At 48.6% G+C, this 25,810-nt stretch overlaps 1 protein-coding gene across 1 annotated transcript in view; it reads right to left on the bottom strand.

Annotated features, from left to right (window-relative positions):
• PPM1H (protein phosphatase, Mg2+/Mn2+ dependent 1H) overlaps positions 1-25,810 on the bottom strand; it is a 237,704-nt gene that overhangs the window by 115,539 nt on the left and 96,355 nt on the right. Inside the window, exons 3-4 of the mRNA XM_070409814.1 lie at positions 13,835-14,176; positions 3,677-3,789 (exon numbers count right to left, since the gene is read on the bottom strand). Of these exons, the coding sequence (XP_070265915.1) occupies positions 3,677-3,789; positions 13,835-14,176 (455 nt within the window). The remainder of the gene's footprint in view (positions 1-3,676; positions 3,790-13,834; positions 14,177-25,810) is intronic.

The raw sequence follows: 25,810 nt of genomic DNA, 5'->3' as shown, positions 1-25,810 counted from the left end.
GACATATGACAGAAGGTGCATATGAATCACCGGTTCAGTGCTACTCGGAACACGAGGGCATTGCCTCTTTATCTGCTCATCTGTCTCCCAAAAAGCTCAAGATCCGGACAGAACAAGAGGCCCAGAAGCTGGCTCCTCAGGGTGTGTCTTACAGGCCCCCGAAGACAAAGAGTTCCTGTCTTTAAGGGAAAAGGAGCAGTGGACGTGCTGGTTATCCTCTGCCCGCCCCCACGCCGGATGCAGTCTTGGCCTGTGCCTGTGTCCTGGCTCACTGGCCTCTGTGACCTGCATTCCCTGGGCCCCTTGTCACCTGTGCTCACCCAATGGGAAGCCTGGCAAGGGATGGGCGATGGGAAAAGAGATGGCAGAGTATTTCTTCCCATTCTCTCCTGCAGCCCCTGCCCAGGGCCCTCACCTGCGGCCCCAGCCTCCTGGCTCTGCAGTAGCATTTGCTCCCTGGTCCCTGCAGGCTTGGCAGGAGCAAGGAGGGTGTTGGGGGGATATAAACGCCTTCTTGGGCCTCCCCCCTCCTGGCTGGCTCCCTTTCATTTCTTCATTCCATGGACCCTGACTCTAAATTGGAGTCTCTCTTTTGCCAGGACCCTGAAGCGACACCAGGGAATGGAGACCATGGGACAAACATGGCAGCGTGTACATTTTATGTTGAAACTGAGATACCTTACAGAGTAGAACGGAAATCCACATATATACTTTAAACATAAACAGACCTTCTAAAACATCAGCTTCCAACCCCAAATACTGCTGCCCTGGCAGTTCACTCTCCTTTGGCCTCCAAGATCTTTAGCGGCAAAACTGGGAATGGATGCTCTACCAGGGGGAATGGAGCCTCCCTCAGACTCCACCTGCATTATAAGTGGAAGTACAATCAGGAGCCACACAGCGGCATTTCATTTCAGTCAACGACGGAACACAGATGTGGGTGGTCTATAAGCTCATACTGTACAGCCTTGTGTGTACTAGGCTATACCATCCAGGTGTGTGCTGGTACACTCTGAGATGTTGACACAACAATGAAGTCACCCAACAACACATTTCTCAGAATGTCTTCCTGTTGTGAAGCAACGCATGACTGTAAAGTTAGGGGAATTCCTTGGTTGCCTGAGGGAGCTGGTCTTCTAGGCCACAGAGCAGCAGCCACAACCTGATGGAGACAGGGGACGGGGGGAGGGAGAGGAGGAAAATAACTCAAGCAGGGCCAGAGCACACAGGAAGGAGGAGGAAGGTCAGGAATGGGAACATCCTAAGATCTTGGCCTGTGTAGGATGTCACTCCTCTGAGAACAATGTGGTTGGAGTCCAGCACTTTGATTCCTTTCAGAATAAAGAGTCAGTCCTTAGCAAAAGTCCTGCTATAAGGCCAACATCCTTTGTTACTAAATGGGCAGAGAATTATGCAATATTAGAACACTTTTCACAGTCTATAAATTTAAAAATTCCCCACACCTAAAATGAAGACACATTGGTTATCTACACTAATAAAAGAGAAACATGGTAATTAGCGTACGACCGCTACCCTTTTCATTGGCTAATCAGTGAGTATATGCAAATTAACTGTCAGCCAAGATGGCGGCCTGCAGCCAGGCAGCTGGAAGCGAACATGAGGCCTGCTTGCTGCAGTGACTGCAGACTCCAACATTCCCGCCTGAGCTGCCGGATTTCAGAGCTGGAGTTATACATTGTTTTGATTACAGAACGCAAACCAACCAGCGGAAGCCTCAGAGCTAGAACCAGAGTTAAAGCTGGCCCAGAATAAAAAAAAAAGAGAGAAAAAAAAGGAGCGGTTGGGAGCCTCAGTCAACAACTGCCAGCCTGAAAGCAGCCCTCAGCTCCTCACCCAGACTGGCCAGGCACCCCAGTGGGGACCCCCACCCTGATCCAGGACACCCTTCAGGGCAAACCAGCCGGCCCCCAGGCCTCTATCCTATATAGTAAAAGGGTAATATGCCTCCCAGCACCGGGATCAGCGGAGCAGCGAGGCCTCCTGGCACCGGATCAGCGTGACAGGGGCAGCGCCCAAACCCCCTGATCACCCTGCGGCTCTGTGTGTGACAGGGTGCGGAGTCCCAACCCCCCCTCCCCGCCCCGACGGGCCCTGCTCTGTGTGTGACGGGGTAGAGCCATAACCTCCCCATCGGCCCTGCCCTGAGTGTGACAGTGGCGGTGCCCCAACCCCCTGATCGGCCCTGCTCTGTGGGTGATAGAAGGCGGCGCCCCAACCCCCTGATACGCCCTGCTCTGTGTGTGACAGGGGGCGGTGCCCTAACTCCCCTATTGGCCCTACTCTGTGCATGACAGGGGGGAGCTCCTCAACCCCCTTATCGGCCCTGCTCTGTGCGTGACAGGGGGGAGCTCCCCAACCCCCTGATGGGCCCTGCTCTGTGCATGACAGGGGGCAGCGCCCAACCCCCTGATTGGTCCTGCTCTGTGCATGACAGGGGGCAGCGCTCAACCCCCTGATTGGCCCTGCTCTGTGCGTGACAGGGTACGGAGCCCCAACCACCCTGATGGGCCCTGCTCTGTGAGTGACAGGGAGTGGCGCCGCAACCTCCCCATCGACCCTGCCTTGAGTGTGACAGGGGGCGGTGCCCCAACCCCCCAATCGGCCCTGCTCTGAGCCCGACCAGGGGCTGCACCTAGGGATTGGGCCTGCCCTCTGACACCCAGGAGCAGGCCTAAGCCAGCAAGTCGTTATCTCCCGAGGGGTCCCAGACTGCGAGAGGGCACAGGCCGGGCTGAGGGACCCCCCCTTCCCCCGAGTGCACAAATTTTTGTGCACCGGGCCTCTAGTCTATATATATAAAAGCCTAAGTGATGGACTGACCATTCAACTGGTAGCTATGATGCGCACTGACCACCAGGGGCAGACACTCTGACGGGTAGGTTAGCTTGCTGCTGGGGTCAGGCCAATCGGGACTGGACGAGACGGGCTGGACACACCCTGGAGCCCTCCTGCAGTTCCTCCTCGGCCCCGATCATGCACCGGTGGGGTCCCTCAGCCTGGACTGTGCCCTCTTGCAATCTGGGACCCCTCTGGGGATGTCTACAGGCCAGGCCGAGGAACCCCACCGGTGCATGAATCTGTGCACCGGGCCTCTAGTTTAAAATAAAAGTGAAACACAAGTTGATCTTACTCCTAATAATGCTGGATAGATAATCGTTAACCATAACCCCTTGGACTTACAGTAGAACCTGGAAGAGAAGAGAAGGCAGCCGCTAAGGGCATGTGCATAAATGGAAAAACTGCTGGGCTTCTGGGAGGGGACAGTCACTGGGCAGAAGTGAAACCAGCTGGGGAGTCCTCCTGTGTCCCCTCCAAACACCCACTTCGTTCAATTCCTTTCCTCCCTCCTCGTCACTCTCATATATGATGCCTCTGCTAAGCTTTTATTAAAAACCAGGCTCTGAAGTCAAGATCTGTGTGGATACTACGAGTTTACATTGAGGTATATATGTGAACTGCTACTATGGACAAGATGCCTTTACCTTTCAATACCAGCCTGATGATTCTTAAATGCATTTGTATTCAGATGGAGACTTCTCTTTATCAATACCTAATTCCAAGTGGAATTATCTCATTTCTCATCATTTTTTTTCAAAGATAAAAATTATCAAAAGGCAATAGACACCAGTAAGAACCAGGAGGTTAGTTTGCTTACCTGCTGTCCCCAGCATTTGCAACGTACAGCTTCCCAAGGAGGCAAATGACAATGAGGGCTGTGCAGCCACCAGATATGTTATATGAACTCCTCTCTCGTTCTATCTGCAGGTCCTGGGGAAGAAAACGAAGTTAGTGTTGGATTGCACAGGAACGCGTACCAAAGGCTTTCCTAGCATCGCTCCCTAAGGGTCTGAATGTGCTTCAAAGAGACAAGAGAATCCTCGGCACTTGCTTCTCGGCCCCCTAATGAGCATTTCTGGAGAGGACGCTGGCATGAAACTGTGGCCCACCAGACCATCTGCGGACCAGAGGCAGGAAGCAGGGGGTGGCAAAGAGACATAAGCAGGCAAAAATGAGAAGAATAAAACCAACTGTAGTCAATAAATATCAGAGCTTATGGAAAATGCAGGCTTTGTACGGGCTGTCTGAGCTGCCATGTGGAAAAGACAATAGAAAGGCTGACGAGGCCATGTACTTGGTCCTGGTCAATGATTTTAACCCCAAAGTCTCCAATCAATAGTTTCTTTGGCAGCTAGGAGAGAGAAGTGACTTGAAGGACAGTGCCCTCTGTTCACTGCAGACAGGAGTCAACCTCCTGTCTTACTGATCAAAGATATAAAAGCGCCTGTACTCGGGTCTGACGTCCTCTTCCCACTGATTCACAACAGTGACGCACTCGCATAGTAACAGTCAACTTCCATCCTCAATGTCAGCTAGCGGGCGAAGCACTTTACATATAGAGTCTCATCTCGTCCTCACGGCCACAGTAGTAGCCTCACTGTCCAGAGGCAGAGAAATGGGGTAACCTGCCCCTGTTTACCTGGCTGGAGTTTGGATTCCAATTCAGTTCTCTTCCTCCAGAGCCTATGTTATTACTTGCCACCTAATGAGGCATCCCCAAGAAAGTTAAAAATAGACCAACACTTCTACTGACAGATGTGCATCATCCTCAAGACAGATCGTTGTGAAATTCTACCGACAGAAGTAAGGGCTCCGTTACCTCAGAAAATGGGAGTTTAATTAGGAAAAGAACCGAATGCTAGCTAAAATATCCCAGTGGTAATCTGCTGGTGGGGCAGAGGGAGGGAGAATGCGGTTGGGTGATAAGTCGAGAAGAGGAAGAAACGGTGCCCAGGCTGACGGTGAGGGTGCCACTGGCAGACCGAGGGCCAGGGCACTTTAGTGATTCCTGGTGGCTCGGTGGCTTTGGCCAGCTCCCCGTGCAAAGGGAGAGAGAATTCAGTAACCCAGCATTTATCAGCAATGGCTTTACTCCAGGGGCCAGGCGTGGGGATACAAAGCTAGATAAACACCAAAGGGAAACTGGAGACAAAAGAGCCTGAGTTGAGGCCACAGAATAGGAACAGGGTTTTGGTCAAAAAGTAAGGAGAGAAAAAAAAAGTACAAAGACAGGAGCTGGGAGAAACCAACTTACTGGGAATGAAGTGGGAAAGGGGAAAGGCAGTGGGAGGGCTGAGGACGCTGGGGGTTGGGGAGGGGGTGGGGAAAGAGTGTGTGGGGGGTAGTTCAGAAGTAGGTGATGGAAAATTCCAGCAAGGGAGTGAGTGAACAACAGCATCGAAGCTGCGCCAGGCTCCGCCATCGGGCGCGTGTGGCCGACTCTTCTGCTTGTCTTCCCACAGGACTTTCAGGAGCAAGAGGTTCCTGGCCAAGAAAACAAGGCAGAATCGGCCTATTCCCCCTTGGATATGGGCGGAAACCGGGAATACAATCAGGCACAACTCCAAGAGGAGACACTGAGAGGAACCAGGCTGGGTCTGCCAGGCGTCGCCCAGGAGAGGCGCTCACACCCAGCTGCACCCAGGATGCCTGCGGCTAACCGCGTCCCTGAAAAGCTAGGTCACCACTGTCGGGGAACTGGGTGTTTTCATTGGGAAATTATCGGAAGAATGATTTTTCTCTTTGTTGACATTTTTCTGCACTAGTAGGTGGGTTCAGTAATAATCATGTGAGACCTTTAAAAAAAAAAAAAAAGGAGCTACACAAGGGTCAAGCATGAGGACTGCCTTCAGAGACTTTACTTAAACTGTATGAATCAGCTTTCTTAAGGGACTGTTGTGAGGATTACATTAGACGGTGTGTGTGAGGGGCTTAGCAGGCCACCTAGATCCTTCCCACAGCCTGGAACTCCGTGACTGAGAGCACTGTTACACCCTCAACACCTGCACTGGGCCAGGTTAAAGGCAGCTTAGGAAATGTCTACTAAGTGGGCAAATAAAGTCACACAACTAAAAATGCCTGGGTTCCCAAAGGCTCTCCCACCGTCTCATCTCTGCTATAACATGAGAAACGTGCTCACGATTCACAAAAGAAAAGCTTACAATGCAAATAACTGCTCACTCAGGTAAGTAAGGAGGAGCCCACACTTCAGTTAGCGAAGTCCCATGACCAGAACGACTGATGGAATGTCGTCAGCAGCTCACAGGGAGGGCTGGAGGGAGAAGGGAAGGAGGCCTGGATGGCCACAGGGGGGGGGGGTGGGGGGGGGGGTTGTCAAACAGAAGTGAGAGAGAAGAGAAAGCATCCAGCTGGCAGAAGTTTTGTCTGTTTAACCTCCAAACTATGCATAAACAGAACCAAAATCCTGCCCACAAAGGCGTCTGTGGGTGGATTTATTCATTTTTTCACATTTAAATAAATAGTATCAAGTTGATATTATGATAGATATGTATTTCATCAAATTATCATATAAATTGGTATGTGAAGTCCACACCCAATTATTACTGCTTTTTATATACTGGAAGGAACTGCTCTAGCTCAGAAACCATCCTTTCACATCCAGAATCAATATTTGTGTAAATACTTCAAGTCTAGGTGAAAGGCAATTTTTATGAAAACCCCCTGGGCACTCCCTGCTTGCATGCTGTTCATGGACTGGGGTATGAACGGCTCTTGACAGACTTACATCAAGGGTGTGATCCCGGGGCCGGGGGCCGGGGGTGGGGGGATGCCCTGGTACACAGAGGCCACGGCAGAGTCCTCTGGGGCTCAATCAGGCAAGTGTATTCTGCATCGTACGTGCAGTATCCTGGTTTACATCACAAAAAAATATGATTATAAAATTATGTAATCCTTCTTAAAAAACGAGGCAGAGTGTGCAACACTACGACTTTCTGCTACGGCAGAGTTCATATTTGCCTTTAATTTTGGGGAAACACTCCTGTTAGCTTGCCCAGTTATCCCTTGCTATTACATTAATAGTGACTCAATGGGGGTTTTTTTTCCCTCTAATTTAATAATTTCTTTCATCTTTTCCTGTGTTTCAACTACTTCCCCTCTTTAGCTCCCCCAGCATAAGGAATGCTAAATTTGACAGCACTTTCACATCAATAGTGGAATAAAGTCTAGTTACATTTTATCCAAGAAACTTTGCTGATATGTTCATGCGTTCCACCCAAACCCCCATTTGTGTGGTAAGATGTATGTATGCAAGCACACACACACGCACATATGCTCTAACTACCAGTCTGCTCTCTGGAATCACAGCAACAAGGATTCGAAAGCTGTGTTTCCATAGACTTCGTCACCCTGAAGGATTCACTGACATTAAAATACACTCTTCTATTTCTCCTAAAACTGGGTGTAACTGGAACATATTCTAAAAATAACTGCTTCCCTCTCCCCTCCCTGGAAGCTAAAATAGCACATTAATTTTCTTCCTACACCACCTACTCCTCTTTAGAAGATGTTTCACAAAATCTTAGTATTGAAAGGAACATTAAAGGACCATCTGGATGATTTCTTCTACTACCAGATCTAACCTGATAAATGAAGTCGGTAAAGATATATTTACCATTAAATCAACTACTTATTTTCTTCAAATTCTCAACTTTTCCAATTTGCTTAAATTTCTCACACTCTAGGTAAAACATACAAAAACATGCATAACTATTATTCTTTATTAAGAACCCTCAGGTTTGGGGTTGTTTTTACATTAATGCAATCCTGGGGAAAATTGCTTTGTGCTAAACAAGGACCAATTTTAATAGTTCCCCATTTTAGCCAAAACTATTTGGCTAAACTATTTTAGCTAAAATGAGGAAATCAGCAAACCTCAAGACATACGCCTAGAAAAACTAGTAAAAAACATGCACACATCACCATTCCTTTTCAAGCACAGTCTAAAAGGATAAACTTAAATGACTCCTGAGATTCAATTAACGAGATGATTGACTTATCTGCTCAACAAGGGCCCTTTCTACTGAGCAGGACTGATTTAGCCTGTGTTATGTCTGTATAAATATTACAGTTAACTGAGGTTTATCTCTAAATCAAAAGAATGAATCCCATTTTTAAGACCCGGGGTTTTATTTTGCTTGTTTTTATTGCAAGACAGTGGTAACAATGAGGGGGAAAAAGAGATGTGTGCCGCATGAGACCAATTCAACAGGAAAGAGCTGCAAGACAGAAAATACATTGCTGGGGATGGTTGTAATTTGGTTTGAAAGTCCCAGAGATGATGCAACCCCGGATCGTTCTTTGTTTCCTACCAATTTTCAGGTTGCGAAAGGAAAGCATCAGACAGCACGAGGCAGCGAGGGTTGGGTAGTTTCAATAGGACTTGGCAGCTCCCCCTAGCTCAGTTAAAACATAGCTCTGAACACATTGCTAACAGTGTCCGTCACAAATAATAAGATTCTGCATGGTTTTAGTATTTGGGTCTGATTTTGGTTTATTCTGAGAACAAGCCAATCTGTCAGCCAGGCAATGGGGAAGGGAAAAAACCAGTACTGCCTAATACTGCCACCTGCTGGCTCTTGCTGGAATCATATGTCCATTCCTTCTTGGAGGAACTTTCTGATCTACCAGAAACAAAGACAAAACAAAACGCTAGCTTAAATACAGACAGACGCGCAGGTCCACAACTTAACCATGAATATGCTAATTTTTAAAACACAAGAATTTATAAACTATAAAGCTTTGCATTCATCCTCCTTTTTCACCGTTGTGTTACCATGTTTTTTACCAACAAAGCCGAGCTGAGTGGTATTTCCATTTATTTACTCACTAACAGATAGTTTTACAAGTTAAAATACTTCCCTTTTTCTCCCTCATAACAACCATATTCTAGAAAATTCTTCACTGTAGTGAGGAATCTATACCTGTCCTGAAAAGGAAATAAGACAGATTTTTAAGAGTCTCCTGCCTAGGGGCCAATTAGGAAAAAATACAGAGAACATAAAATGAGGAAGGGTCCAATTAGAAAGTAGCATTTATAAACAAAGAAGCTGCCAGCATTTATAAACCTTTAGACAAACAGACTTCACTGGTTCCCCTTTGGGAGTCCGTATACACTTGCAATTAATTTCCACACTTTTGCATAAAATCTTTTAGTCCACGAATTTTTATTCTTCAAACTCTGTAGGACAAGAACATGGAAACTCCAGCTTGCCATTTGGGGTATCACAATTATACCAACAACGGAAGAGACTTCCTTCGAGAATCTGAAATGCTGACTATTCACCCCGTTTTGGTAGGTGGGGAAGTAGGGAGGCCACTGTGGTCATTTGTTTTATTCACATCTATCATCTTGGGCCAAATAACAACCTAAACACAATAGGTGACAAAACTTAGCTGCTAAAGTTGGCATTGTTACAGAGCATTGTTGGGAAGCAGAACTGTCGTAAGCCACCAAGTTCTGAAATCCCGGGCCTTTGGGAAGCCATGGTGGCCACAGGAGGGACCGGCTATGAATGGTCCTCCCTAGGGAGGGAGATCCAAGATGAGATACAATCAGGGGCCTCACCTGCCTCTGCCAGCCGGCACGGTCAGCATTAGAGGCCAGTGGTCAGAGTCACCTTCACCACAAGCCACGTATGGCGCCAGGCAACCTGGGGACAGAGGAGGAAAGCAGTGGCCTCAAAGAAGCCTCCAGTATTTGATGAAACTGTTCAAAGAATTTTCCCCGCTTCTGTTAGTCTCTATTTTCGATTAATACCTACTTTTTTTTTTTTTTTTTGTAGAATTAAGTACTATTTATTTTGGCTTAATGTTTCTGAATCTTTTTAACCGATTGTCCCTCTCAGACAGATATTAACGTGCATCACCCTCCTTAATGTTACTTAGAACATCAAAATAAATGAGATACTGTATATTTATCTCTATATTCATATAATGTGCGACCACAAACGCCCCTAAATATAAAATCTATTCTTTTACTTATAGACCCTCATGGTGTCTAGAAGAATGAGGTTATAAAATATTAGCTCAATCTATACTAGTGACTGAGAAAGGTATGTGTGTGTGTGTGAGAGAGAGAGAGAGAGAGAGAGAGAGAGAGAGAGAGGGACACTACAGAAATGTCATCAGTGAGGCAAATTTGAGGCTTTAGGCGCTGAGCTTGGGAAAGTTTTAGTTATTAAAAGTAAGAAAGAAAGCTGAAATGACTGGATCTTATTTAATACTGAGTTTTCCTGCAAGACCTCAAGAACACCCAGAAAGAGGAAAGCTAGAGAGCCGCTGGCTATTGTGAGGAAAGAATGTAGGAGTGGCTGGGAAATTACAAACCTGCCCTTCTCCCAAAGGCCTTGAAAGGCCTGCGGAGGAACGTCCAAGATCAGGCCCAGGAGATCAGGAAATCTGTTGCGTGTTAGACGTTTCAAAAGACCCAAGTGTACCTTGAAACAATGACCCTCAAAGACCCAATACTGAGAGGGACAGGAAAGAAAAGAGTTGGCGATGGCCTTCCAGGCCATTAACACGAGAGTACACTGTGTAATTTCCCAAGCAATGTCATGGCTAAGTCAGGCACTGTTTCCATGACAATGGAGAAATTTTTTCTGAAGTCCCTGATGAAGCAAAGGAAAAATAAGAGCATGTCTCTTTAATTAGTATAAACGTAAGCATCATCCAAACGGGAACACTTTGAGAGTAAAAGGGGACAGTATTAATGATGACTACGGGCCGGACGCCGGGCCACCCCACCAAGCACCATGAAAACCAAAGAATAATGAGCATCTCGCTGCAAAGTCCAGGGGGGTCTCTGGCAGTTTGGGAGCCAAAAAGAACAATCTGGGAAAAATTCAAGTGTGAAGAGGAAGCTGAGGGGTGGGATGGATTGGAGAATAAGAGAGAGTTTTAAAGCCAAAAATTCATAACACAGCACACCAGGTCCTCCATAGGTGGGTTCTACCAGTGATGGTGAACCTATGACACGCGTGTCAGAGGTGACACGCGAACTCATTTTTTTGGTTGATTTTTCTTTGTTAAATGGCATTGAAATATATAAAATAAATATCAAAAAATATAAATCTTTGTTTTACTATGGTTGCAAATATCAAAAAAATTCTATATGTGACACGGCACCAGAGTTAAGTTAGGGTTTTTCAAAATGCTGACACGCCGAGCTCAAAAGGTTCGCCATCACTGTTCTAGACTGTCTCTCTGGTTCACTTTATATCATTCCTACCTTTGAAATCTACCTTCTAACCATGGTGGATGTCGGCTTGTTGCCTGCAGCCCATCTGGGTCCTCTCTCTGATGTTCTTTATGCAGCCGGTTTCCTCTTCCCAGAACACCCTCAGCCTCCCGGGTTTTGTCTGCTTCACTCCTCTCTGTCCCCCGCACCCCGCCCCCCCCCCCCCCCCCCCCCCGGCCCCCAACACACACACACTTCTCCAGGGAACCCTGCGCTTGACTTCTTTATCAGACTCCTACGTGACCAACACTTCTCTCAAGGTCCTTCCCACTTATCTATTACTTGTTTAATACCCGGCTTTGCCTGATTCAATGCTCTTTTCTCAATTAGGCCTGGCATACAGTCAGTTCTCAACAAATACAGGGGAGGGCAAAAGTAGGTTTACAGCTGTTCATGTGGAAAATAATGCAATAATTAATAATATAATAAATTCTGTTTTGAAAATTCACAACTGTCAGCCTACTTTTGCCCACCCCTGAATTTACTGGATTGAATGCATTACACAGGAAAATGTAACAATGAAGTCTCCAAGAAAAGTGTCAGGTCATGAACTGGCTAGTTAAAAGCGGGGGAAAAAAAATAGTAATAAATAAGAATGAGGCTCCTTACTAAGTATTTTTCCGAATGGGACTTCCATTTCAAGTAGAGTTGCTGCTAGTAACCTGGAGCCATCAATGGCCCGAGACCCTGTGGAGGAGTCCTGACTCGAGGTGACATTGGCCTCTGGTGGATAAAACGGAGAATACAGCAGTTCCAAGTAAAAGGGAAAGCTGCCATGGCACTAGCAATGACGGAAAACCCAAGGTTTCTTCTGTTTTTCACTTTTCTCCCACGGGGGCTGTAAGCCCACGGTCAAATTTCTACCTCAATTACATATCAGCATTCAGGACACTGGGTCTAGAAACACTTATTCACATCAGAGTTCCATGAGCGCCGGAGAGTGAGCTGATATGATACCGAGCCGCAATAGGAGTTGGTTTTACTACCGTGATTCCTTTTCTCCTAAGTAATCTTTCCCAGCCTCCCGGTATTTTTCTTGGAAATGAAGACCACCAGACACTCCGGAGACAGAGGTGCACTTTGAACCACCTGCTACTCGAAGGGTAACTACTATCTGTGACAGCAGAGAGACACTGGGACCAAAGAAGGGATGGGTTCGAGTGAGGAAAGGGTATAAGGTTGAGGTGCAAATATATGAACTGTTTTTGCCTTATAAACAAGTCAGATGATGCTGTGTAATATTATTTGCTTTTCTGCTGCCATTAGCACACGACCCGACGTCAGGAGATCCTGGAATGTGCATGGTGTGTCCCTGCAATTCCGGGGTGGGGAAGGGGGAGGTCTCTAGCTGCTCTCACTTCATTTAATGGCTTGTCATCATTTTTAATCTCTAGGCTTTCAGGACATGGCCGCACACTCACCTTATTCAAGTCCTTAGACCAGTGATGGCGAACCTATGACACGTGTGTCAGAGGTGACACGCGAACTCATTTTTTTGGTTGATTTTTCTTTGTTAAATGGCATTGAAATATATAAAATAAATATCAAAAATATAAATCTTTGTTTTACTATGGTTGCAAATATCAACAAATTTCTATATGTGACACGGCACCAGAGTTAAGTTAGGGTTTTTCAAAATGCTGACACGCCGAGCTCAAAAGGTTCGCCATCACTGGCTTAGACGATCCTTACGTATCTGTTACTCTGTGTCTGCATGCAGGTTGCTGCTCGCTCAGGAGAGGAAATCTTTGAAACCCAAATCATTGCCTCCATAGAAAGGGACCTCAGAGAGGGAAGGGGGTGCCCAACGGAGCGGGGCCCCCTTCTATGTGCCTGGGAGCAGCTGCACTCTCCCTGAGTGTGTTCTAGGAGTGAGGCTGACGGGGAAGGAGGCTGACTCTGATGATCAGGCACATTCAAATTTAAATGCACAAACAAATCCATGTTCCCAAGCAAAACAAACGATCCTTGGACACTGGCCCGTGCTTTTGTGAAGCAGTGAGAACCGCACCGCCACACATCGCGTAAACTAGCTGTTCTCAGATCACATTTGTGAAGAGGGGGTCATTCTGAGCACTTCACTAAAAGCTCTGTTTCCCCCAACACCTGGACCCCAGGCACATGTATATAACAGATGGCGACCACACTCGTTTCAATTAAGTGGAAGTGTACCAGCTGGCACCAATATGAGCCTGCCCGAGAGAAGCAATAACGCATACATTTATTTAATAAGCCCATTGCCTCATGCACCGTCACTCGCTTTCATCTTCTTTTTCATTTTGGCCGGCACGCGATGCCAGAAACTCTGTCTTGCTGCCAACTTCTACAGAGAATGGAAACCCTATTATAAAAGGGAGACGTCCCTGTGGAACCAGCAACAAGTGGACATGCCCCCTCCGGTAATCTTTAAGAAGCAAGAGTTGAAGCCCAGCCCGTGTGGCTCGGTGGTTTAGCCTTGACCCAGGAGCCAGCAGGTCATGCTTTGATTCCTGGTCAGGGCCCCTGCTTGGGTTGCGGGCTCCATCCCCAGGAGGGGGCGTGCAGGAGGCAGCAGATCGAGGGTTCTTTCTCATCACTGATGTTTCTACTCTCACTCCCTCCCCCTTCCTCTCTGAAATCAATAAAAATACGATAAGAACACATAAAAAGAAGCAAGAGTTTGGCCTCAGTGACCTCCCGGTGCCCCCTCGTCGCCCCGGACCCTTCGGCCGTACCTACCATTTCCTTGAACGCGCTCTCCAGGGCCCCGATGACCAGACACTCGTGGGGAATCTTCTTCTCGGTGAAGAAGCGCGTGGGCGGGGTGCCGGGGGAGCCCGGGGCCCCCACGCCCCCGCGGAGCGAGGCGGCGCGGGTGAGCGCGCGGCCGGCGGGCGCGCCCTCGGGCTCCTCGCCCAGGCAGGCGGGCGGCAGGACGGCCGTGTTCCGCAGGATCTCCACCAGCTCCCGCAGCTGCTCCGCCACGTGGTGCTGCAGCAGGCGGGACGCCACCACCGCCGCGCCCGACCCCGCGTGCCCGTCGAACAGCGACCAGTAGTGGCAGCAAACGCCTTCCGATTCCTGCGGGGAGAGGGACAGGGAGGCGTGAGGGCCTGGGAGGCCACTGGCCCGAGACACCCACCGACGTGGCCGGGCCCGCGGGGCTCAGCGCATCCGCCTGGAGGGCTGGCTGGGGTCTGCACACAGGGGGCGGAACACCGCAGAGAGCCTCAGGGCAGGGTCCCCAGGTCTGTCACTGTGGCTACCACCACCCCCGGGATGAAGCTCCCTGCCTCTCCACCAGGCGGAAGGGACCCAAGTGACCACGTGCTCATTTGGGCCCCTGTTGGAGGAGGAATCCCATACAAACAGATCCGGTTTAGAAGTCCAGCTGTAACCTCGAATCCCCACCTGGAGTCTGTGGAGAAAGGCCCTTTTTTGCAGGTTCTTCAAGGGGAAATAAACGGACTCGTGTTCCCTCTTTAGGCCTTTCTATTCTCAGATAACTGCCCCCTCCTCTTTGGTCTACAGCCTGAATGTTGGAACACAGTCTTCCCTTAGACGCCCAGTCTAGTCCAGGCTTCACAATTCACATCTCCTGTCCCTGCCTCCTTCCTCCCCGTCTTCCAGCTGTCACTCAGCATCTGTTTCCTCTTCGACCCCAATGCTGCTCATACAGCCATGTGCAGCCCGCAGCCCCACACCTTCCACGGATTTAGTACCCGTCAGGTGATTTCTAGACAATTTCAAAATGAACGGTTTTAAAAAAGCATGTTTGAATCACACATGCCTAAGATCTTAGCTCTGGGGGAAAAAGAAGCTCAGTTAAGATCAAATACTGAGATAACACAGGTAAGGTGCATATGACATCCACTCTGACTGCTGGGCTTAACATCCTGCAACAATAAATACTGGGTTCTTTTTTAGCTGAAGCCATTAAAGAAAACTTTCTTTTGGTCCATCTTATTTTATTAATTGAAATATATTTGACATACAATAGTGTGTAAATTTAAGGTGTACAATATGTTGACTTAATACATTTATATACTGTACTATGATTACCATTATAGCAATAGTTAGCATGTCATGTAATTCTTTTTTGGGTGGTTAGAATAATTAAGATATAATCTCTTGCAAGTGTAATTATTACAACACAATATTGCTTCTATATTCACTATATTGTGTATTATATCTCATTGCAAGTCTGTCCCCTTAAAAAGCATCTCTCCTACCATTTTCGGTCTATCTTAGAACGATGCTGGAAGATACTATCTGGTTATGGGGACCCATGCCATTACTCTATTTGCACCCTTTAAAACTTTTCCACTCAATTCTGTGCAAGGTGCTAAGAGATAAACTGGTAGGGATTTGTTTGTTTTTTAGTCACAAAAATTTACTGAGCATTCTCTGTATGACAGGCACACAAAAAAGTAAGCAGTGGGGATAAACAACTGGATAAAAGAGGTATCAGACATGGTCTAATACTAATCCAGTGGGAGAGAGAGACACCGATCAAATAATCACACAAGTAAACACAGACCGCGATTCTGGTGAGGGCTACAAGAGGTCCTCGGTGCTGAGGCCACCTGCAGAGGGGCCCCGCGGAGGGGCTTCCTGTGACATGAGGACCAGGCTGAGGCTGCTTGGGAGGAAACAAGATAAGGAAAGGAGGGGAGAGAATGCCAGGCAGCAGCAAGAGCGGGTGCACGGTCCCTGTGGTAGGAAGAGCAAGCGGAGACTGAGCCATGGCCACGTGGCTGAATAGGCGGTGAGGCAGGAGAGGAGGGGGGTGAGGCAGGACAGGAGGGGGGTGAGGCAGGAGAGGAGGGGGTGAGGCAGGAGAGGAGGGGGGTGAGGCAGGACAGGAGGGGGGTGAGGCAGGACAGGAGGGGGGTGAGGCAGGAGAGGAGGGGGTGAGGCAGGAGAGGAGGGGGGGTGAGGCAGGAGAGGAGGGGGTGAGGCAGGAGAGGAGGGGGGTGAGGCAGGAGAGGAGGGGGTGAGGCAGGAGAGGAGGGGGGTGAGGCAGGAGAGGAGGGGGTGAGGCAGGAGAGGAGGGGGGTGAGAGAGGAGAGGAGGGGGGTGAGAGAGGAGAGGAGGGGGGTGAGGCAGGAGAGGAGGGGGTGAGGCAGGACAGGAGGGGGGTGAGGCAGGAGAGGAGGGGGTGAGGCAGGAGAGGAGGGGGGTGAGGCAGGAGAGGAGGGGGGTGAGAGAGGAGAGGAGGGGGGTGAGGCAGGACAGGAGGGGGGTGAGGCAGGAGAGGAGGGGGTGAGGGAGGAGAGGAGGGGGGTGAGGCAGGAGAGGAGGGGGGTGAGAGAGGAGAGGAGGGGGTGAGGCAGGAGAGGAGGGGGGTGAGAGAGGAGAGGAGGGGGGTGAGGCAGGACAGGAGGGGGGTGAGGCAGGAGAGGAGGGGGTGAGGGAGGAGAGGAGGGGGGTGTGGCAGGAGAGGAGGGGGTGAGGGAGGAGAGGAGGGGGGTGAGGCAGGAGAGGAGGGGGTGAGGGAGGAGAGGAGGGGGGTGAGGCAGGAGAGGAGGGGGGTGAGGCAGGAGAGGAGGGGGGTGAGGCAGGAGAGGAGGGGGGTGAGGGAGGAGAGGAGGGGGGTGAGGCAGGAGAGGAGGGGGTGAGGGAGGAGAGGAGGGGGGTGAGGCAGGAGAGGAGGGGGGTGAGGGAGGAGAGGAGGGGGGTGAGGCAGGAGAGGAGGGGGGTGAGGCAGGAGAGGAGGGGGTGAGGGAGGAGAGGAGGGGGGTGAGGCAGGAGAGGAGGGGGTGAGGCAGGAGAGGAGGGGGGTGAGGCAGGAGAGGAGGGGGGTAAGGGAGGAGAGGAGGGGGGTGAAAGAGGAGAGGAGGGGGGTGAGAGAGGAGAGGAGGGGGGTAAGGGAGGAGAGGAGGGGGGTGAGGCAGGAGAGGAGGGGGTGAGGCAGGAGAGGAGGGGGTGAGGGAGGAGAGGAGGGGGGTAAGGGAGGAGAGGAGGGGGGTGAGAGAGGAGAGGAGGGGGGTAAGAGAGGAGAGGAGGGGGGTGAGAGAGGAGAGGAGGGGGGTAAGGGAGGAGAGGAGGGGGGTGAGAGAGGAGAGGAGCGGGGTGAGGCAGGAGAGGAGGGGGGTGAGGGAGGAGAGGAGGGGGGTAAGGGAGGAGAGGAGGGGGGTGAGAGAGGAGAGGAGGGGGGTAAGGGAGGAGAGGAGGGGGGGTGAGAGAGGAGAGGAGCGGGGTGAGAGAGGAGAGGAGGGGGGGTGAGGCAAGAAAGGAGGGGGGTGAGGTCAGACTTGAGAGGGAGGTACCAGCTAGACCACTCAGTCCTGCCAGGGCACATGAAGGTTTTGCCTTTAGCCTAAGAGTAACAAAAGCCATTGGTTAAGGGAATGGCAAAGTTGATTTATGTTTATAAAAGATCACTCAAATGATGCTAGGGGAGAAGAGTGGGAAGTAAGGACGCCATCCTAAAAAGACATTTAACCTAATTCTGGCAGTGAGAAACACTTATGAACAACTGAAAGTAACACAAAACAGGGGAGTAAGCCCTGTCACTCAGAGAAAAATTAAGTGGAAAGAACAATGACTGAAGGATTAGAAAAATGGGTTCTAACGGCATCTCTGACACCAATCCCCTGCGTGGGAGGCGGAGCAAGGTTAGGGAGGCAGTGCAGGCACTAGACCAGGGGTGGGCAAACTTTTTGACTCAGGGCCACAATGGGTTCTTAAACTGGACCGGAGGGCCAGAACAAAAGCATGGATGGAGTGTTTGTGTGAACTAATATAAATTCAAAGTAAACATCATTACATAAAGGGTACGGTCTTTTTTTTTTTTTTAGTTTTATTCATTTCAAACGGGCCGGATCTGGCCCGAGGGCTGTAGTTTGCCCACGGCTGCACTAGACCTTGGCTGGGTCACTCTAGGGCTGGCCGTCCCTGCTGCTTACCATCTCTGTGCCATGTTTTCCTAGTAAGTAAAATGCTGGTGACAGCTACCTTATGGGGCGGGGGTATTTGGGAGGGTTAAATGGTAATTTATGTTAAGTGACCAGTTAAGCAACACAGCACACACTCTGTGTGTGGCTGCTACCGTTACGTTACAGTATGATCATAGGTGAGTCATTTTCGGGGCTTTTCAGTTCTTCAGCAAAGGGAGGGGTTACCCTAGAAGACTCCGATGCTTCTACGAACTCTGCAAGTCCTGTATTTAAGAAGTACAGATCAGTGTGGGCTGGGGGTGTGGAGGAAGAAGCTGGGCCTCGAAGCCCAAATAAGTAGACTTTGATGGATTGGAGGTGATATGGTGGCCCAGGAGAGGCAAGTCCCAGGAGGCTTAGGTGATGTGGCCGACTCCGGCAGGTGCTTACCCAGAATCCACTCCCCCTTCTGTCTCACCACTGATTCTGTTTGGGGCAGCCATGTAGCCACTAAAAATACTTCCCCAGCCTCCCTTGCAGCTGTGTGGTCATATGACCCTGTGCACCCCAGGGAGCTGCAAGTGGAAGTCTCCTGGGTGCAACTTTCAGAAAAGCTACTGTTTTCCTGATAAAAAGGGCAACTCAACTGGTATGGGGTTTTGCCTTTTACCCTTCCCCCTTTCTTCCTGCCTGGGTCACAGAAGCAACACCTGAAGGTGGAGTAACCCTCCTGCTAAAAAGGCTGAACGCTGTAACTCTGTGGTGGGGCAGGAGTCAGGAGCCTGGCCCGGGGTGCCTGGCGCGGGAGGCCACACAGCACAGCCGACCTCGGGGCGTCCTGCCAGGCGGGCTTCAGGACATGTTGACGGGCCTCTGTTAGATTCCGTAGCGAAAGCTGGGGACATGGAGAAGAGCAGATGTGCATGTTTACATAGCATCCGGGGAGCTGTGGCAGGAGGGGCAGAGGGAAGCATGCAGGATGAGGAAGGCACAGCACAGAAAAGGATGAGAAGTAATCCAAGCAGCAGAATAAGACAGAGCCCCGGGCATCCTCGGATGGAATTCAGAGTCCGTGAATCTCTATTTTCAAAAACTTCTGAAACTTAGCAGTTCCTCCTACTATGACTGCAAGGCAATACCTGTGCCTCGGTTGCCAGCAGAAATAAAGCACTGTCATTCCACACGTCCTGACTGACTGTTGATGCTCACCGCCACCTGCGATGGCGGCAGCAGCTATTAAAGCCACCTCTGGCTCTTGTCATTTGCCGCATTAGTAAAGTACATGCTCCCATATTACATCCTCACGACCTGGGAAAAGTGGCAAAAGGAAGGGAAATCTTGCTCAGCGCATCAAATTCCCCAGACTCCGGGCCACCGGAGTAAAACCCGCACACAGCCCTCCTGCGCCCGATTTCAGTGAAAACCCAGCCACCGTGTCTGACGTGTCTGAGGAGGCTGCCGCAGGCGCAGGCGAGGGGTGCAGAGGCGCAGCTGTCTCAGGATCCAGGTGCAGTTACACCACCGTCACCGTGTTTCTAAAGCCTTGATTTAAACCAAAGCAGATCAAACCCCATGAAAGGACAGGCTACACTGCAATGGAACGCTACTGCATTTTTCAAAAGCAGCTCTGAAATTCTCCTGACAAGTATTCCAAGCATTTCCTTCAACAAGGCAGGGCTCTTTGCAGTAACCACAGCAACCAGGTGACAACACGCCTGGGGACTTTCCACGCAGTCAAGGGGACACCTGGTTGGGGGACTTCTGAGTGGGGCCCAGGGGGCTAACACTCCCCTTGTGAGAACTCTTCCGCACAGCAGTGCCATACACTCTGGTACAGCTCATTTTTTTAAAATGCAATTAATAATGTTCACAGCTAAAACTTGTAAGACAATTTTTCCACAAAGAATTTTTCTCACACTGGCTGATGTGGGGACCAAGCCCAGACCAGCGGATTATCTCTAAAGGTGGGGTCCCACCATGATCCTTTGTAAAGCCCCGCCCCCGCCCCCCCCCCCCCCCCCCCCACACACACACCTGGGGATTGTAACGAGCAGCCAAAGTTGAGAACCCCTTGTCTCACAGAAAGGGGGCTGCTAAGCAGTCAGGAGACTCACTTTCTAGCCCCAAGTCTGCCCTGGGTTCACTGTGTGACCTCAGAAAGTCACTTACATTTCCCTGAACTGACCAGACGAGTGGTGTGCAAACTGTCTTCCTGGTTTTGAAGTGGTGCCTCAGGAAAGAGGGAATGAGGTGGGCGCTTAAGCGATGAGTTCCTTTGACAATTTCAACCAGAGCAGCACAGTTTTATCAGCTATCAACACCAGGGTTTTGCCTGGCTGGTATGACTCAGCAGTTGAGCGTCGACCCAGAAACCAAAAGGTCGTGGTTCAATTCCCGGTCAGGGCGTGTGCTGGGGTTGTGAGCTCGATCCCCTACTGGCCACATAGCACAGAACTACCTCGGAGGCAGTGATAAGCCCACTGCAAGCCCAGCATGCAGGAGGCAGCTGATCGATGCTTCAGCTGATCCTCTCTCATCGATGTTTCTCTCTCTCTATCCCTCTTCCCCCCCCTCCCCGCCCCTAAAAATCAATAAAAACATACTTTAAAAGAAAAAAGAAAAAAACACCAGGGTTTTGCAAAAGATTTTGGACAAAAAGATACAACTGTCTAAAAAAAATTTCAAAGTCCTCGAACTAGATAAAACCAAGCCCATTAAGAGATTTCAAAACGTTCAGTGTCCTCCTAGGGCAAGGAACTTAAAGTGAGTGATACACTATTGTGGGAAGGTGGGCTCTCACCACATGCTTCGACCCCAGGCCAGCCATTAGCGTGTAGGAGACCACAGACTCACAGAGACGCCCAGGGATGGGCCAAGGCGCCCTTCCCATCACTTACTAAGCCTCGCACTGCAGGCAACATTCTAGATGCTTCACACACATTAGCTCAGTGCTTCTCAACCTTCCTAATGCCGTGATCCTTTAATACAGTTCCTCATGTTGTGGTGACCCCCAACCATAAAATTATTTTTATTGCTACTTCATAACTGTAATTTTGATACTGTTATGAATCGTATTGTAAATATCTGATATGCAGGATGTATTTTCATTGTTACAAATTGAACAGCATTAAAGCATAGCGATTAATCACAAAAACAATATGTAATTATATATTCAATATGTGTTTTCCGATGGTCTTAGGCAACCCCTGTGAAAGGGTCGTTCGACCCCCAAAGGGGTCGCGACCCACAGGTTGAGAATCGCTGCATTAGCTCAATAAGCCTTACTCTAAATCTATGAATAACCACTCTACAGGAATGGTCATTCTCCCCTTTCCACAGAGGAGAAAATGAGGGACGGAGTGTACCTGTTCGAGGTCACCACCTGAGTGATGCGGCCGGGGTCAGAGTCCCTGCCCTACACCATCAACCCCTGTGTGAAGCTAAATACCTTACCCCACCCCGCTCCGGCTCCTCGCGGAAAGCTTGCCCTAATGCACACTTGGCACTCAAATCTACTTCTCCACTCTGCAACCTGAATTGGAACCTGGGTAATTTTCCCTAAAACACAAAATCTGATCATATTTCTGTGACCAGTCTGACAACATGCTCAGAAGCTGGCTCCAGTCTCTGAGCCCCAGTGTGCAACCTCTGATCCTGTCTCTTATTCTCTCCGACTCCAAATCCCACCCACACAGAACTACGGCACTTGCAGCTCATCACAACCGCTGCTAACCCACCCCCTCTGCTCGACCCCCACCGTCTTAGTATTCAGCTTAACCATCATCTCCAAACTCTCACTGCACCCTGAACCCCCCCTACTGCAGAATTTGTCATACTGTACGTGATCGGTCACCTGCTTGGGCAATGACAAAAAGAAAGAATATTCTGGAAAAGGGGAACTAATAGGCAATGCAGGTGAAAAGAGGAGTATATGTGGTGTCAGCACACGGACACACCAGGGTTACTTTAAAAGTTGGGTAATGTACGTATGCACCTTCAAGTGCCTTCACACACACAGATCCCACCTGTCCTGATACGTCCGCGTAGAAAACCACAGGCTCTGCAGCAAGACACCTGGGCTCTGGAATTTACTACGATGTGATCTCAGGCAAGTTCCTTACCTTCTCTCCACTGTTTCGTTATTTAAAGAACAAGATAAAAGTAGGATATAGACCAGGGGTGGGCAAACTTTTTGACTCGAGGGCCACATGGGTTCTTAAACTGGACCGGAGGGCCGGAACAAAAGCATGGATGGAGTGTTTGTGTGAACTAATAATATAAATTCAAAGTAAACATCATTACATAAAAGGGTACGGTCTTTTTTTTTTAGTTTTATTCATTTCAAACGGGCCGGATCCGGCCCGCGGGCCGTAGTTTGCCCACGGCTGATATAGACTATAAGGATTCACTCATTTAAGGCATGTCTCGGAGTTCCCTCTCCTATGGGCCAGGCTCAGGCCGCACCCTGGGGTTGTAGCAGGGATGGGAACATCATGGTTCCCAAGCTCTGGAAGCTAACACTCTAGAACATGAACAGGTAACTACACGTGTGTTAGGAAGGAGAAGTGCATGGTGCCATAGGAGTGGGAGACGTGTAGTAAATGTGCAGACAACCATGGGTTGGGGAGGCAAGGCTGTGACCATAACAGGATAACACAAGGGAGCAATTGTAATGATAGAACTGTTGTAGCCTGGTAGTGATTACATGAATCTATCTATATATCTATATCTATATATATATATCTCTCTCTATGTATACGTTAAAATTCATAAACTATACACCAAAAGAAACATACTGTATAATAATTTTTTAAACAATAAATAAAATGTATAGCACTATGTCCAGCATAGAAGAGAAACAAAAAAGCTAGAAGCAATAGTAATTCCTTAAAACTCGCTATCCAATGGCCGGGGTGGGGGAGCATGAGCAGGCAAGGGGCTTAAGGACACCCTTACCCTGGGACGCCATGATGCGCACGTTAGCTCCTTACTTTTAACTCTGTCCAATGGGGCGCTCACTTTCCCCTCACTGGGTAGGTCACTTTTATTCTCCTTAAATTCTTTCCGACGGAAAAATCTAAGTTCACAGTCCATCTACTGAGTACCTACTGTGTTTAATCCTCACCACACTACCATAAAATGGGCGTTATCCCATTTTTACCAATGGTTTAACGAGGGCACAGGCAGTTAAGCAATTCTCTGGCATGTGGTGATATCAAGATTAGAAGCCAGGCTTCAGATTCCAAATTAAGGGATCTTTCCAATTTCCCAATACACACAACTTTGTGGAATTAATCTCCCCAATTTCTGTGACTGTAGCCTTTAGGACAGGGGTGGGCAACCTTTTTGTGAGTGCGTGCCAAAACCAGTAAAATCTGACTCAAAATTCTTCTGCGTGCCAACCCTAATTTTTTGAGAACATGTTACGCCTACTTGATATCTCTTAAGGTGTACGTATGTGAAGAACCTTGAAGAAATAATAAAATTCATTCGAGCGACAAAAACACAGTATATGATGATGAAAAATACATTTATTTTTTAATGTATACATGTACACTGATAGTCCGACAGAAAACTTTGACTCCGTTTGATATTATCAGTGGGACTTTTGCTGCTGCATCACTGATGACAGAGATTTTACATCAGGTTTATATTTCGTGACCTTCAGAGATATGCACGAGCTACTACTTTCATCCGTCAGGCTACTCCTATTACGAGACTTAACAAAATTCATCACTGAGAACAAAGATTCACAATTGTAAATGGAAGATTATGAGAGGGTTTCGAGTGCCAGCAAACGTTACTGGGGTGCCATGTTTGGCACGCGTGCCAGGGGTTGCCCACCCCCGCTTTAGGACCTCTGCGCTAATTTACTTTGTTGCTTACCAGTAACTGCATACATGTCCTGGGCCATGAACTAACTGCTAAAACTTCTCCACAGTGGCCCTGGATTAATCTCTGGTAGAATCAGAAAATGTCCCTGGGTCACCAGCCCAGGATGCGAAGTTCTACACCTGAAAAATCAACCCTTTAAATTCAGAGTCACATACTCTAAACACAACAATTTTAAAATCACTAATATTATTTTAACAACCATTTACCTTGTTTTTGCTTCAGACAGCGTGAGTGGAAAGTGCACTCTACTGTGAGAAAAGCACGAGTGAGCCCTTTCCTGACCTACCACATAATTACATTTGACAGCCATCACTTTTGCCTCACAAAAGAATGACTTTGGAGCAGTTCCCCAGCCGCACTATAAATTATTTCACTTATAAACAGTACAGTCTTATTTGTAATTTGCAACACATACACGCATTCCCACCTCCTTCCAGGAATACCCCTGCAGCCAAATAAAGAAAGATTCCAGAAGGTGACAAATTAAGAATTGAAAGTTCACAGTTTCTCCTTTAGGATTTCTCTACAGTAGGCTCAATGTCACATTCTCCCTTCTCACCTTCTAGAAACCGCTTTTTAATAATGTTGCGTATTGTCTTTTATCCTATTTTCATGATTACCTATAATGCCAGAACTTGAATTAATGAGTTGTAACTGGGGAAGAGCGTCTTGAGTATTTCAATAAATATAAGACTGCTCCAAACAGAAATTTATCCACTGAACAGGGAGCTGAAATAAGTCCTGCTACAAGCAGTGTGTATCCATTTTGGCTCAGGTGAAATTACAGCACAGCTAACCAAGTATGTAAAAAATCAGTAGCCTAGCCCAGCCAGTGTGGCTCAGTGGTTGAGTGTCAACCTAGGAACCAGGAGGTCAAGGCTGGATTCCTGGCCAGGGCACATGCCGGAGTTGTGGGCTCGTTCCCTAGTAGGGGGTATGCAGAAGGCAGCCCATCAGTGATTCTCTCTCATCATTGATGTTTCTATCTCTCTCTCCTTTCCTCTCTGAAATCTATAAAAATATATTTTTTAAAAAATCAGTAGCCTAAACTTCAGCCCTATTTGAAGCAGGAACCACATCAACTCTGGGGATCCCACAGGGAAGACAGCCTCATAAGCCATCTGGGAGGCAATGGGGTGGCCCCTCTCCTGGCGAGCTGACAAAGAAAGGGAGATTCTAGACAAAACTCGGATGTTTCCTATGGAGTCCGGCAGATGAGCTGAGACGTAGGGCAGGGAACACAAACGCGAGGAATGCGGTCTGACACGTCTGTGCCGACTTCGCATTTTCTTACTCACTGCACAGATGGCTAACAATTTACAGCCCCCTTCCCGGATCCGCCCTCCCAGGTGAGCACTTGCCACAATAACGCATGCAAGGCTGAGGGGCGTTCAGAACAGCCAGTCAGCACGTAGGAGGGAAATTAGAAATTCTTTCATGTTTTTTCATCTAGAGCTGGAGAATTTAAGCGTTGCTAGCATTTGCCATACAGACTGACTCTGGCGCCCTCAAGTGGTAGGTTTGTCAATTTTCTCCGTGAACATGGATGCTCTCTCATACCCATCAGCTTTGCTAGACTGTGACCCATAACTGGGTACCTGCTCCCCCAACTAAGTGGCCCTGTCCATGGTATTACTAAGTTTTCAACTAAGTTATCCCTCACAAACTGGTTTTTAAAAAAGGAGCGGAGTACTTGTGTCTTTTTTAAAGAGGTGTTTAAAAAATTTCTGCAAAGAAACTGCTGATAGAAAATATGAGCAAATAAATATGTCGCAGCTGGCACTGAACTCACTCCAAGTCATGCCAGTCTAGTCATATCTGACAGTAATAATCCTTCTAGCCAAAAGTATCCAGAATAATCATCATTCCAGCCAAAAGAATCTGAAGTGCTCAAGGACATAGTGGAAATTTGGGATCAGACTCGCTATTGTTAATGATG

This window comes from Myotis yumanensis, unplaced genomic scaffold, assembly GCF_028538775.1.
Source record: "Myotis yumanensis isolate MYYU_CA2020_CCGP unplaced genomic scaffold, mMyoYum1.0.hap1 SCAF_3, whole genome shotgun sequence".
NCBI lineage: Eukaryota > Metazoa > Chordata > Mammalia > Chiroptera > Vespertilionidae > Myotis > Myotis yumanensis.
The sequence above is the reverse complement of the archived record's forward strand: the minus strand, read 5'-3'. Positions and strand labels throughout refer to the sequence as shown.